Source organism: Medicago sativa, chromosome 1 (assembly GCF_051527215.1).
Source record: "Medicago sativa cultivar Bolivia chromosome 1, Bolivia_mono, whole genome shotgun sequence".
Taxonomy (NCBI): domain Eukaryota; kingdom Viridiplantae; phylum Streptophyta; class Magnoliopsida; order Fabales; family Fabaceae; genus Medicago; species Medicago sativa.
This window is the reverse complement of record NC_140749.1, coordinates 17,001,497-17,017,704: the sequence shown is the minus strand read 5'-3', so window position 1 is coordinate 17,017,704 and position 16,208 is coordinate 17,001,497. Positions and strand designations below refer to the sequence as shown.

Here is a 16,208-nt window from a genome sequence, read left to right as displayed (position 1 = left end):
AAACAAACGAAATAAGATTGAAAATATGTTACTATCACTTATTCAACTAAAAAAGAAAGAAAAACAATTCGGATGGGTGATTTTGGGTCAAAATTGACCTTAAATCACCCCTTTTTAATAGACTTAGAAGAGAGGGCCAAAAACTATTGTTATTTTGTCTTTTTTACGGTTCGATCTTTTTTTTTAAGTAGTTTATTGGCTAGATATTCACCTTTTAGAGGTGAATAAATGAGGTGTCTAACGTTCGAACTTTAACTTATAATGTCTCTATCAACTGAGTTAAACTCACGGCGACGACGCTTCTTCCACATATATTGACACTTCTGATCTCTTAAACAACTAAAAAGGGAGCATTTTCCTCATTAAAAAAATAAAATAAAAAGACAACTTCTTTAACAATAACAATTGTCAAAACAACATATAAATTTAATTTTTTTTCTTTAATGGTCCCCTCATTAAAAGAATGGCTACTTTGCCAATGACTCCCTCGTAAAAAGAATGGCTAGCTTTGCCAATGACTCTCACCGTGCTTTTTCATCCCTCCACATAAACATGGTAGAACACATTGGTCTCTAGTGGAGTAAGGAAGCCCATCACTAGATATATACAATAATCATATATTCGTGAAACACATCAATATATATTCTTCTAAATATTTTGACTAATTTTTATTCTCAAAAAAAAAAAAAAATTGTCATTTTAGCACCTATTTCACAATGTAGGAGAATTTCTCACAAGATATCAATCGGATAGGGAGTCAATAAGTGACAAAATATGAGAGAGAAAAATACCACTTTTCAAAAACATTATGAAGAAAAATATGAGAAAAATAGAAACATACAATAAACGGACCCAATTAATTAGCCTTAAAATCGACCAAATGAAGTTGTAAACGAATTTGAAGATACCCAGAGAACTTTCACTGATAACCTTTCTTTCCTCAGATTATTGGTTATAGAAGATAAGAATTAGATGCCATTTGTCCACCTATAATCAGAGTTTCAATAGTATGCGTATTCTGGCTGAGGATAATCCTTGGCCTTTATACTTCTAGATTAATTCAATATCACAATTATTATTATTTTAAGTCGGGTATCCTCCGTGTGCAACTGCGGAGACTAATCTCTCGAGTATTGTGAGATTTAAATGGACAACAAACTAGTTTTAACACTGTTGCATGCCTAAGGATGGATTCGAACTCAGGACTTTGGTTAAACTAGAAGAGATCCGCGTCATCTCATCTAAGCGTTTTTAGGTATTTCGATATCACAATTATAGAAAAGAAATATTTTAAATGAAATAATTGATAAATATGCTTGAAGGATAGCACTGTATTAAGAATTTCTTTGAATACTACTTATATATAATAAAAAAGGAACCTTATTCTTTCATTCAACAAGGGTGGATGAAAAATATGCTTATTAGAATTTGATTATTTTTTTCTAGGGTGGTCATTTAAAGATATAGACAATTACATGTTGTCGATTATAACACATTATGTTCCACTATATAAAGGAGACAAATTAGTCCAAGAAAGTCACCAAAGCTAGAGTAATATACTAGCTTCTATCCTATTCTAATTTTTTTTTTCACCGCTCTAGTATTATTAGTGTATATACTATATAGCTTCTGTGGTTAAAATTGTATTTAGTATATAGAATTTGTTGGTCAAACCAAGCACAGGACAAAGAGAGGAAACTCTGCATCTGAAGGTAAAAGAATTCTAAAGTTTTAACTAATAATTTATACAATGATAGTATTATTGGTTTGCCAAAAATATTTTTCTTTTTAATTCTTCTATCATAATATTACTTTATTTTTACTATGTTTTCTGTTTTAATTTTAATGATATATTATAAGAAGAGAAAGGGGGATATATGCTTATATTACAATATAGTAATAGATTCTTATTGGATTATCAATGTAAAATTCTTTTACACCATCGATGCATCTCAATTATACGCAACTCAAACTATTTCTACCTAAGAAAGGAAAAAGGTCTCTTATATAAATTAGTAAAAAGGTCCACCTTAAACTTTGACTTAAAGGACAAAGACTTTTCTCAAACTTTGATTTACACATCATTCTATCATGGACCAGCCCTTCTATAATTATTGTTTGTGCAATTGCTACCAAATATTAGTGTACATGAAGTTTAAATATATACATGTATATCAATATTTTCTTGTAAAAAAAAATAAATATTATGACATATCATTAATATTTTACAATTTTATGACGAATTTATTTATTATGCACTAACACGTAAAAGACTCTATTGAAAGGACATTTAGAGACTTATATTTAGAGACAAATATAACGTCTATTTTTATTCAATAATTCAATGATAAATAATTAAGTTTTTTTCTTGAAAAGATAAATAAATAATTAAGCTAATGTTGATAAGGTTTTGCGTTATTGGTAAAATGTTGATAAGGTTTTGAAATACACCATTATTGATCAAGAAATCTTAGTGTGGTTATAGTTAAAAAGAAAAAGATGCTGTTAAACTATTTTAGTGTATATGGATGCAATGATGCAAATTCCCTATTATGATTACAAACTTTATGACAACACAACACAAATGTTAGGGTATTTTAGGCATGTAAAAGGACGGTTCAATCTATCTATAACTCATAAACACCACACAACCCAACATGAACTATTGTGAAAAATCCAAATCCAATATTGTCTTCTTTTCCTTTTCTTTTTTTGGTACAAATTGTCTTTTTTAGTATGTACATCATTAAGTCATTAATATGTGAGGACATAATTGAAAAAATTGAGACAAAAATTTAACAAAAAGAAATGTAAAGGACCCAATTGAGGGGGAAATACTTGGGTGCCATTAATGGCACCGTGCCATTACATTCTGGCCATTGATGGCACCCAAACATTGTGGATGTGTGTGTGTGATGTGTGTGTGTGTGGTGGAGATCTAATGGATGGTGCCATTAATGGCACCAAAGTGCCACCCCAATTGAGGAGGTCATAAAGTAGCAAAAATAGCGGTGGCCGGTGATGACACACGGTTTGAGTCAAAGCTGCCGGTGTGTGTATAATGGCAACAGCCCACACATATAGTTACGCGTATTTGCTAGGTTTTATGTTACCACCCCGTTTATGTCTTCTATCAAAGTTTAGGAATTAATCATTTAAGATCAACCCAACCTTATCTTATTAGATTAGGTATGGTTGGCAACATAAAACAAGATTACAATCAATAATGTTCTAATAGTTTTAGATAAACAACTTAATTAAATGTATTAAGGATATGTTAGGATTCACGTTTTATCTACTTGTGTAAACACTTGTGAGATTGTTTAAGTTAATTTATAAAAATAGTTTATGACCTGCTTTCAACTTATTTTTCATAAATTTGCTATACGAAAATAATTTCTTTTAAGAAACAACTTAAGTATAAATGCTTATCATGATACACAATTATATTTTACCAAAAAAAATAGGCATTTATGGCATAAGCTACAAATTAAATTAAATTGTTTATCCAAACAAAGCATATTTGTTTTTTTTTCTTTCATTTTATATTGAGTAGATGTTCATTATATAAGCATTATACATGAACAATTTCTATGTTCAAGAAGAAAATATAGTAAAAATGTACCCAAAAAAAATATAGTAAAATTATTTTCATATAATAATTGTTTTCATTAGTTATTTATTTTTGTAAAACCTTCTCTAATGGGATTTAAAGAATGTCCGTTAAAATGGTCTAGCCAATAGATTCTGATATCATATTAGATTTTTATATTAGATCTAACTCATTCTTATTAAACCGATTTGTAAGATGGATGATATCTCTTTTAAGAAATTATACACTTTTTTATAAACTATTATCAATAGTTTTATCTATTCTATGTGAGACTTGAGTTTTTACCGATACTTATCACCAATCCGAACAAACATAATTGAAAATTCAATCATCTTTTCTATAATAGGCCAATAGTTCAATTATCTCTCATGTTATCATTTGCTAATTTATTCTATATATTTATCTCTCCATTGACATATTGAATTTTTACAACCGACACTTCATCTCATATGTAGGAAATGATTCTTATTTTTCTTAAACAAAGCTTAAATAAGAATTCAATTATTTATATTTTTACCCTTTTCTTGTTGAATCCCTGTAAAAAATAATATAGAAATTGACAGTATTTGACTCATCACACCATGTGTCAACAAATCACTTTCTAAAGTCTCGATGTTAAAGTGGCATGTGGGTCAGTCCAAAATATTTTTCTTACAAAAATTCTAACACAATTTTTCTTCCTCCAAACCTTATATATACCCCCACACATACCTCTTCATTTCAAACCACAACACAACCTCTCCCCAATAGTCTATTCTAAACATAAAATTTGGTTTGAAATTCTGAACCTCTTTGACTTCAAACAACATTTGTGTTCTCACTACTTTCTATAACTCTTCTAAGCTTGGAGTTATATACTTATATGTGCTTTGCTTGTGTTACAAATTTGAGTACATCAACTTGGATTACATAGACATTAGTTAGAGTTTTGAGTCTTCATTTTGAAGCTTAACTCTAACTTGGGTTGGTTTTTGTTTCTCATAAAAAGATGACAGTGGAAAAAGGTAGCAACATGAACCATCAACAACAGCCATTTGAAGTATCCATTGACCCTGCTGGTTCCAAGTGCTTTGATGATGATGGTCGTTTAAAACGAACTGGTAATTCATTCATCTCCTATATACTTTCTCTTTCACTTTCAAAACATGCAGTAAAAGTCCCCGTGAGCTTAGCTCAGTTGATAGGGACAATACATAATATATGCAAGGTCCGAAGTTCAAACCCCGGCCACCACAAAAAACATGCATTAAAAAGGTGAAAACTACTAACGTATTCTCTCTTCTCTTATGTGTGACATAAACAGGAAATGAATGGACAGCAAGTTCACACATAATCACAGCTGTGATTGGTTCCGGAGTGTTGTCTTTGGCATGGGCTATAGCACAACTTGGATGGATCGCTGGACCGTCAATGATGCTTCTTTTCTCGTTTGTTACTTACTACACCTCCACTCTTCTCTCTGTTTGTTATCGTACCGGTGATCAACTCAATGGCAAAAGAAACTACACTTACACCGACGCTGTTAGAGCATACCTTGGTGGCTTTAAGGTCAAGATTTGTGGAGTTGTTCAATATGCCAATCTTTTTGGTGTTGCCATTGGATACACTATAGCAGCTTCCATAAGCATGATGTGAGTTTGTGACAAAGTTGAATTATAATTTAAAGATTTGTTATTATTAAATTGTGCTTATTGGTGTTTTTTTTTTGTTGAATTTGATTAATAGGGCAATCAAAAGGTCTAATTGTTTCCATAGCAGTGGTGGGAAAAATCCATGCCACATGAATGGAAATATTTACATGATTTCATTTGGTATTGTGGAAATTTTTTTCTCTCAAATTCCTGACTTTGATCAGTTATGGTGGCTCTCTGCTCTAGCTGCAGTTATGTCCTTCACATACTCAACTATTGGCCTTGGTCTTGGTATCGGTAAAGTTATAGGTATGAATGATTCCATTCATATTCATGTTTGGTTTAGTTTTCAAAACATTGAATAAAAGACAAAACTTCAATGTTGTTTATTAAGTATAACATGCTATGTGACATAAAAATACTTAGTTAAATTTAAAATGGTTCTATTCAGAGGTGTAACGACTCGATTTGATTTAATTTTTATGACAAGAAAAAAAAACAATTAAAAATAACTAGTTTTGGTTGGTTTTTTTGATACTTTCTCACAAAAGTAGAACCAAACTAAACCGACAAAGAACGTGTTCGTTTAGTTTGGTTAAATTTAGTTAATATTTTTAAAAATAGTCCACAAAGAATTACAGTTGAGTTTTGTGCATTAAAAGTCCTTTGTTAAACTAGTTGTACTGATTTTGATTTGATGTGGACATGTTACAGAAAACAAGGGCTTTAAAGGAAGCTTAACTGGTATAACTGTTGGTACTGTGACCGAAACCCAAAAAGTTTGGAGGAGCTTCCAAGCTCTTGGTAACATAGCCTTTGCCTACTCCTACTCAATGATCCTTATTGAAATTCAGGACACAATCAAATCCCCTCCATCAGAGTCCAAAACAATGAAGAAGGCTACCTTAATCAGTGTTATAGTCACAACCATTTTCTACATGATGTGTGGTTGTTTTGGATATGCAGCTTTCGGAGACTCAAGTCCTGGAAACCTTCTAACCGGTTTCGGTTTCTATAATCCTTTCTGGCTCCTCGATATAGCCAATGCCGCAATTGTTATCCACCTTGTTGGCGCTTTTCAAGTTTACGTCCAACCCTTATACTCAGTAGTTGAGAAAACCGCAGCTGAAAGATTCCCGGATAGTGATTTCGTCAACAAAGAAATTGAAATTTCGATCCCTTGCGTCGTCTCTCCTTTAAAAATCAACCTCTTTAGATTGGTTTGGAGGACAATTTTTGTGATCATAACAACTGTAATATCAATGCTTCTACCATTCTTCAATGACATTGTTGGACTTATTGGAGCTATTGGATTTTGGCCTCTAACGGTATATTTTCCGGTGGAAATGTACATTGTTCAAAAGCAAATACCAAAGTGGAGTACAAAATGGATTTGTTTACACATGCTTAGTGCTGCTTGTCTTGTGATTTCTTTAGCTGCTGCAGCTGGTTCTGTTGCTGGTGTTATTGCCGATCTTGGAGTTTATAAACCATTCCATGCTATGTATTAATCATGTAACATTACTACTTAGTGTTCACCATCATCAAGGATTTAAGTAGCATTACAAAAAGAAGCTTCAATTCTTGCTCATTTGAAACCTCTAGGATGGTGTTCCTGTGTTATTGCATAGTGGCCTTGTAATTTTTTTCCCCTACTTTTGTGTATGTTTACTTTGTAACTTGCTATGTACTCCAATTTTCAATGAGAAATGGAAGAAATGACACAAAAGCTTTCAAATATTCAAATCTTTCTATAGGGATGGAATTAGGTAAAATCATCATAACAAGGTGTATTTGATCATCAATCATTATATTGTGTTTGATCTCTAAGTCAGCCAACATAAATGTTATAATCTAAATTCAATTAGTATGAGACTAATTGGGTTTAATTGAGCAAGACATTTATATTTCATAAGGAAACTATAACTATTGTACAACAATTTACCTTTAAAAGGATTCAAAGTAGTCAATTAGTCTCACAATCCTTGAATGAAGGGAGAGGAGAATATTTCCTCCCATTTCTTTTTATAATACAAGACTTTGCCATTCAAATTCAAAAGAGAATCATTCTCGACTCTCAAGCCAATAATTGCAACATTCCAGTACACTTATTAAGAGATTTTATACATGACACAAAGTTTTATTCATAATAATATAACTTGAAATTAATAGTTTTTTTTTGGGTACAATAATAGTTATTTATTAAAACCTTCTATATTTAAATTCAAAATAAGAATAAATCATCCACATCAGCTGGTATCCGTGCGGAGGCTTGGATATCTTACTAGTAGATCATAAAAAGAGAAAAAGATAGTGGCTCATTATATCAATGCAACTTAATTAACAAAAAAAAAAACTTTAATATGTGTTTCGTCCATGTAATTAAGGATCATTTAAAAATTGGTCCCTGTAATCGTTAATCCTGGCAAATTACCCTTGCAAAGTTTAATCATTTAAAATTTCGTCTCTCCCCCCACTTAATCACTGCCACGTCACTGATTAGCTTAATAATGATGTGAATGGACAAAAATACCCATTGGCTCATCAGACAAATGCGAAAAGACCAAAATACCCCTGGCTTCATCTTCTTCCTTTTCCCTCTCGTTTCCTTGCAATTCACTTGCAACTCCCCCTTGTTCTTCTCCCAACAACAGTTTGTTTAAACACTTGCTTCACAAATTGCTTTGATAAGATTATTAGATATATCTAAGTTATTTCGATGAGCAAATTGATCAAATCTTGTAAACATTTCCATTCATATGGCATGGATTTTTTTTTTCCTCCATTGTTGTGGAAACAGTTAGACCTTTAGATTGTCCTATTAATTAAAGTAAAAAAAATTAGCATAAACAAATCTTTAAATTATACTTTGTACACTTCTAATTAATGAATAAATTAAAACTCACATCCTCTAAAAAAAAAAACTCATGCTTATGAAAGTTGCTATAGTGTATTCATTGGAAACACCAGAAAGATTAGCATATTGAAGAAATGCACAAATCTTGACCTTAAAACCACCAAGATATTCTCTTACAGCATTGATATAAGTGAAGTATTTTTTGTCATTGAGTAAGGTAGTTCCTGGGATCTTTGGTGCCCTTAATCAATTAAAATAATGGTGCCTCTCTAAATTATTTTATTAGATTTTTGTTTGTGCACAACGACGGAGCTAGAACAAAAAACTTGCGGGTGAGAAATTATAGATATAAAATTTATGTTGTAAATTTACAACAAAAACAAATTTTTTAAAAATAAAAATAAAGTCGTTAATGTAAGCATTAGGTGTGATGCATGCATACAATCAGTCAAAACAAAACAAAAAAGACACTTCATTGTGTGACATACAAATAAATCAAAGAAATATCACAGTAAACAACACAAGATAACACAGTTAACTATTTTTCTCAAAATTGATCAAGTCTTAGTCTCAATAACAAATTAAATTTATTCATTCTTGTTGATAAGAAATGACTTAAAAAGTAAATAATTTAAATCCTACTATAAAACTTGTCATTACAACATTTAATGTTGTTAATATATTCACCGCCATAGTTTTAAAACCCGGTTCGAATCGACCAGTGGCGGAGCCAGACAAATTTTTTTGGGGTGGCCGCTAAATTTTTTTTTTCTTACCTCTTGAACGAATTGTGAAGGTTTGAGGGAAAGCTTGGTGGAATGGAGATGGGAAGAGGCGTGACAGAGTAGAGGAGGAAGGAGAAGAAGATTGAGAAAAAGAAGAGAAAAAAGAAAAGAAAGAGGACGCGAGAGATAGAAAGGAAAGAGCAAAATATAATTAGAGAAATGATATTTTGACAATCACTTTTTAACAACTTTTGGATAACTTTCTCTCTCTTACTAACATGATGTTGTTATCCCCTCTCTTCCTTTTTCTCTCTCCATTATTTTTGACCAATAAGAAGTGAGAAAAACAAGGTTGTCAACAAAGTTGTCATCAAATGGATGTCAAAATATCATTACTCATATAATTATTCCAAACAGTAAAAGTGCCTTGCATAGTAACATAAAATAATTATTGCTTCGTTACAACCCGTGACTGCTATCCAGTTTCTTCTTTGTGTGTGTTTGGTTCAGCTTTGAATATAATTGATTCTGAGAGAATTGATTCTGATAGAATTGATTCTGACAGAATTGATTCTGAGAGAATTGATTTATGTTTGGATACAATTATGTAGAATTGATTAAACAAACTGAATGTTGTTTGGATGATTTTGATCAAAATTGCTTTTGAATGTATAATTACTAAAATAGACATAGCTAAAGGAGAATTGATAAAGAAGAAGAATTGATAAAGGGCAATAAAGGAAAATAATAGGTTGTAATAATAAAATATACAATTTACTGTTTATAATTGATTCTAGAAAAGCTAGAAGCTAGGATTGGTAGCTTCATGGAAAATTGCTTATAATTGCTTTTTGGCTAGAATTGCTTCTCTGAAAAGCCAAACCAAACATGTTGTTTTTTGGCTAGAACTGCTTATAATTGCTTTTTGGCTAGAATTGCTTTTGAAAAGCTAAACCAAACAGGCCCTTTGTCTTAAACGTGTTTATTCTATCTCTTAAACGTAACTTGGGCTTGTCCAAAAATTAATTAAACAAACTTTTTCTGTCATATTTACTTTTCCATGAACATTAGTCCTCTTAACACGTTAATCCGATAATATTTCAAATATTAACATGCGGGATATTACAGTGTTGATTGGCTAAAGCTAACTTTGTTCTACAATCTGTCACCACAGACAAGAAAGGAAAGCGTTTCAGAAAAAGGTGGGATGGCATGGTTGTAAATCTCATATTAACACAGGGGTATTTTGGTAATTTCCCAGAAATAATGGGGTGGCCATGGCCTTCCCATGTCCTAACGTGGCTCCGCCACTGGAATCGACCGATCGAACCGGTCCGACCGGAAATGTTGGGTATTCCGGTTCGAGCAAAATACTAGATCGGCAGTGTAATTAAACCAGTGCAAACTCGCTAAAAATCGGTAACTCGACCGGTTTTCATATCCGATCCGGTTTAATTAATATTTTATGTTTAGTGTCATTAATTAAATCCATTTAACACGGATTAATGCTTCATTATGTCTGGTTTAACGTTAGTTAATAACAAGTAATACTAATTTTCTATGCTTTAGCTACTTTGATTTTGGTTTAATATTAATTAATACTAATTAATACTAATTCCCTATGCCTTAGCTAATTTGTAGAAAAAAAAATAAGGTTGTAGGATTATAGCTTTGTAGAAAGAAAAAAAAAATAAGGTTGTAGGAATTGAACTATGATAGAAAAAAAAAAAATAAGGTTGTAGGATTATAGCTTTGTAGAAAGAAAAAAAAATAAGGTTGTAGGAATTGAACTATGAACATATAATTGAACTATGAACATATGAGTGAATCACAGAAACTTAACCACTGCAACAACTATCTGTTTTTTTTTTTGGTTACATCAACAACTATTTGTTTGTGTTAACAAATGTAATATTTTATTACATCTTCATTTTTTCCCATTAAGAACACGTAGTTTTTTTTTCCTTTTAAGAAGAGCACATCGTTATCAAATATATTATTTAAACAATAAATAATATACATATCATCTCTCCCTTAAAAAAAAAATACACACATATGTTTTTTTTATAAAATCTACATATTATGTTAATATTGATATGCAAACAAAATTTATTTTCTATCAACAAAATATAGTTATACTCTTTAGAAAAATATAGTTACACAAATATTAATATACACATGTCAGATTTTTTGCTTTTAAGTGGCCGAGTCACCGGTTCAATCCGATTTAATTTGGTTAAATATCAATAAAAATTAATCTTAAGACCGGGTCATCTAACCGAGTTATTCGATTTAATCCGGTTCAATCATGCGGTTCAACCGAGTCATGTTTATATATATTTTTTGGGGAGGTATCAGTTAGATACTCTCCTTTTTTGAAGAAAAAAAAATGTTAGTGAGCCTACTTGGCAGAGATTGTTGTCAAAATTGATTTTAAAAAAAAAAGTGACCCAGTACCACTGTCAAGTCGATGATTGAGCCGAGTTTTAAAATTATGTTCACAGCTTTTAATTCGCGTATTTTTTTCCTTCTTTACCTAAAGAAACGGGGTATCATTTCTTGTATTATACACACACACACACACAGAAATTTACCCTTGTGTTGAATGCAAGCAGCAACAAACTGCGTTGATAAGTCTTTTTAGATGGCAAAATCAATCCTCATAAACACAACTATAAGCATTTTAGAAACATTTTGTTGAATGCATACTTTATTAATAAAAGAAAACGTAAAAATACAACTAATGCATTATTAATTTAAAATTTAAAAATCAGTTTTGAATATTAGATAAATCACATGTAATTGACTTTATCTCATTCTCATGAATTAAACATGGCTCTTGAAGTCATGAATTTCAATCACAAACAACACCATCAACTCCATGCAAGAGATATATATCCTCATTTTTCATGTATTAAATATGACTCTCTATGAGTCATGCATTTTAATCCCAAACAACACCACCAACCACATGCATGCACCAACCACCAATATATTTCACAAATAATACACGTCTCTTCTATTTTTTCATGTATTAAATAGACTATGAGTATATTTTACAAATAATACACATCTCTTCTATTTTTTTTTCATGTATTAAATAGACTCTTGAGTCATGCAAGTCATGTGAGAATAAATATTATATAAGTTAAAATTATTATAACGCTCTATTATTTGATGGAAACTTATAAATTATATCATTTATTACTTTAAAATTAGATGGAGAACATCAACAACGTTAATCATTTATTGGTCACTCATTTGTTTTCATCTATTCTTTTGTAGTTTTTTCTTTTTCTTTGTTTCTTTTCTTTCATTCTTCTTTTTGCACAAATACATAAACTAATAAAAGCATGAGTACCAATAATTATTATCCATTAACCAATAACATATACTTTTACGCCTCTAAAAATAAAACATATATATATATATATATATATATATATATATATATATATATATATTCTCTCTCGACACACACACACACACATATATATACATACATACACATGTGTATGTATTACTAAAACAAATTGGTGTTTTCTCCGTCCATGCCAATGAAATCACTCCATAATCAATCACTGTTGTTATTATGTGTGCGTTTGATGTCCATTTTTTTTCTTGTTTTTGTGTCACACAAAAGACAAGTGAATGAGTGAGTATTTTTTACTTTTTATTGCTTGTTTTATTTTGCGGTGAATTAAATAAAATCACGGAGGCACAATAAAATTATTGAAGGTCTAGAGTACATCAGCCTTTATCAAAATATATGTTGACACACTATAGTTTTTGTTAGGGCTGGCCTAATAATTTTCAATGGTGGGGCAACTAAAATAAGCTTTAATATATAAACTTTTTTTTTTTGTATAGTTTACTTTATATACATAAAAAAACTATAAAAGTTTTACACGGTATGGCTAACACATCATACATGTGTATAATAGTTTTACACTAGCATTGGATATAAATTAAACTCGTTTTCTTGTAACACATAGCCTGTTTGTTTATAAAATAATATAAATTATATGTTTTTTACCCCTAAAAAAATCAAAATATATTTGTTATTGGTTGGCCTAAAACAAATGTTTTAATAGCTTTATTTTTTAACTGGCCTAAATTAGTTAATCTCTATTGATGAAACATTAGACTAAAAAAGATTTGTTAGTCTAGAAACACCCAAGAGAAGAGAAGCGACAAAGTTGAATTATAATATGGGAAATGCTAACCAGTTCCCCCGAGGCACTGGTTAAGGATATGAAAAAGGAAATTATATAGTAGTTAATGCATTGAAATTGTGTAATTAATTTATAATAAAGTCAAAAACAGATTCCTTTTATGGTAATAATTCTCTTTTATGGTATGCTTAACTAGTGCCCGGGGGCACCGGTTAGCAAGACCCTTATAATATTATAATGTAATATAAAGATTTGTTATTATTAAAATTAAATTATGCTTTGATATCATGTTAGAAACCACGGTTGGGTCTAACACTAATAGACCAGAATAGCTATAATGTAGCAAATGTAATTTGAATTCAAATATTAGTTGTTGCTGTAAGTGTGGTTTTGACTAGTTAGTATCTCCTAGTATTAAGGCATAGACTCCCACGAATAATGGTAAAGCATAACGATCCATTATGGGAATTCAGTTTGTATATTGTATCTATATATTAATCAATACTGCAATCAATAAAATCATCTTCTATACTCTTTATGGTACTCAGAGCTTATTAAGCTTCAAAGCCTCTCTTTTTTTTACGATCATAACATCATGTCTTCCCAAAATTCTGATGTTGATAACTCCATTCCCACAACACATATCGTGTCATCATCAGTTGAAAAACTAGTTGCTCTAAATGATGGCTCACAACTTTATATTAAGTTGGATGGAGATAATTGTCCTTCTTGGAGGATACAATTCATGGCACTGATATGATCTATTGGGATATGTCGATGGCAGTAATATTGGTCCATCAAAACATTTGAAAAATAATGTTGTGGTTGTCGATCTAGCCTTTACTCACTAGGTTCAACGAGATCAACTCATCTTTCATGGCATCGTTTCATCTGTGGCTGCAACTGTAGTCACTCATTTGGGTACTTCAAAAATGCTAAACAAGTATGGGACATCCTAAAAACATGTATGCAAGCCGATCACGTGTAGGCATCCTGGCTCTCAAGCAACGTGTATCAAATTTCACGAAGGGAAATCAGATCATGGTTATGTACCTTCAAGGTATCAAGTCAATTTCAAATGAAATCTCAATCATTGATCATCCTCTTGATGAAACCGATCTGATTATTCACACTCTTAATGGATTGGGTGTTGAGTATCGTCAAATATCAGTGGTTCTTCGCAGCAGAGAAAAACCAATTGATTTTGCAGAATTACATGAAAGTCTGATGGATTTTGAAACAATTCATCATAGTGTTGAAGTTGTTGTCCCTGATAATGTGGTTATTACTGCTAATGCAGCTACTCATAGCAAAGATAATTACCAGAACAACAACAACAACAGAAGTAATTCCCCACCACAAAATCCTGATAACCGAGTTGTATGTCAATATTGCAACTAACGTGGTCATAGAGCCAGAGGCTGCTATCACGTCAAGGGCTTTCCTAAGAAGAATGGACCAAAACCAAGAGCTAATTTGGTAAATCATCAAGCAACTCATCCAAATACAAATTGGATAATGGATATCGGAGCTTCTCATCATATCACTCAGCATTTGCAGCAACTATCCTTGGCCAACTCATTTCCAGGAGCAGATCAGGTCATCGTCGGCGATGGAACAAGTTTGAAAATAACTCATACATGACACAAAACTATTCAAACACCTATTAAACCTCTTCAACTTTAAAAAATGTTGTGTGTACCTAATATTAAATCTAACATGTTATCTGTTTCAAAATTGTGTCAAACTAACCATTGTTTTGTTGAATTTTTTCATGATTGTTTTGTTGTTAAGGATCTGAGTTCGGGTCAGACAATGTTGCGAGGACCACTTAATCAAGATCTTTATCATCTACCTGCATCATCCATTTCATCCACCTTAAATAAAGCATTTACTACTAGCATTCAATCATCTTCCGCATGGCATCATAAATTAGGGCATCCATCTTTCAAGATATTGAAACATATGTCTGACAACCATCATCTTACAATAAAGTTCACAACATCTCATAAATGTAGTTCCTGCCATTGTTCCAAGAGTCATAAACTTCCTTTCTCCAATCATCATCTTACTAGTAGCAAACCATTGGAATTACTTTATTCAGATGTTTGGGGACCAGCTCCAACAAGATCAATAGATGGTTATTTGTACTATTTAGTCATTGTTGATCATTTTTCAAAATATGTATGGTTGTATCCTGTAACACCCTATTTTCTGACGATAATTATTACATAATAAGGATACATTTAATACTTAGGATGTTACAAAACTTCACATGATATCACATAATAGCATAAATTTTCCTTTTAAATAATAATTTCAACAGCAGAAAACAATTCCCTGATCTCATTAATAAAAATTTCTCTTGTCATTTAACATCGAAATAGAAACAAACTACAGTTCTCGAGATTTAAACTCAAAGATAAATATATTCATCGTCAACCCCAACCCTGATGTTACATATCAGAGCTCATATTCGACTACATGTCTAATCTTCACTAAAATAAAATTAACAGAAGACAAGTCCGTCGCAACTTTCTAGGAATCCCGCAACTAGATCTCCTCGTGCTAAGTGTTTGTACCCCACGGGTACAAACACCGTAAATACAACAACAAGAAGGGGTGAGAATTCCAATCATAACATATTATAAGGAAACAGTCACAACATTGAAATATCATAAGAACAATATTCCACCATTACAAGATCATCAACAATTATTATTCTTCCTCAACATGTCGTATATCACACCATCACATTACACTTAACATTTAAAACCATCAAGAATAAGTACGTCATTTAAATGCATATGGACTCATCCTAAGACCTATATGAATGTGGTAATGCACCTATCATCACCAAATTGCCAGAGATTTGTTACTGGACTTTTTCATCACCAATTCATCACCATTTTTCCTAAACTCAATTCTAGTATGCATGCATGGGGACCGACTCGTCAAGTAAATACAAGTAATACACATCATCACATCATCAACACATCGTTCATTAATGCACGAATCTCTCTAATATGCACGACACCACAACAGTAACAAGACATCACCATAATTAAACATCACCATTTTCATCACCAAATATAAATATACATCATCATTATCATCACCATAATTTAAATAAATATCACCTTTATCATCACCATAATTAAACATCATCATTTTCATCACCGAATATTATTAAATGTCACCAATATC

The 16,208-nt window shown here is 31.4% G+C and overlaps 1 protein-coding gene across 2 annotated transcripts; it reads left to right on the top strand.

Annotated features, from left to right (window-relative positions):
• Nucleotides 1-1,539: 1,539 nt before the first annotated feature.
• On the top strand, nt 1,540-6,984 carry LOC146953170 (amino acid permease 3-like). Of its 2 annotated transcripts, XM_085708216.1 has the most exons (5): nt 1,540-1,712; nt 4,602-4,713; nt 4,917-5,244; nt 5,339-5,553; nt 5,959-6,984. In XM_085708216.1, the coding sequence occupies exons 2-5, from the start codon at nt 4,602-4,604 to the stop codon at nt 6,753-6,755; spliced, it is 1,452 nt and encodes a 483-aa protein (XP_085564342.1). In that variant the 5' UTR covers nt 1,540-1,712; the 3' UTR covers nt 6,756-6,984. The 2 variants fall into 2 exon arrangements, with proteins under 2 accessions (XP_085564342.1, XP_085564337.1); XM_085708211.1 differs by lacking the exon at nt 1,540-1,712 and having other exon boundaries at nt 4,336-4,713.
• Nucleotides 6,985-16,208: the final 9,224 nt, after the last annotated feature.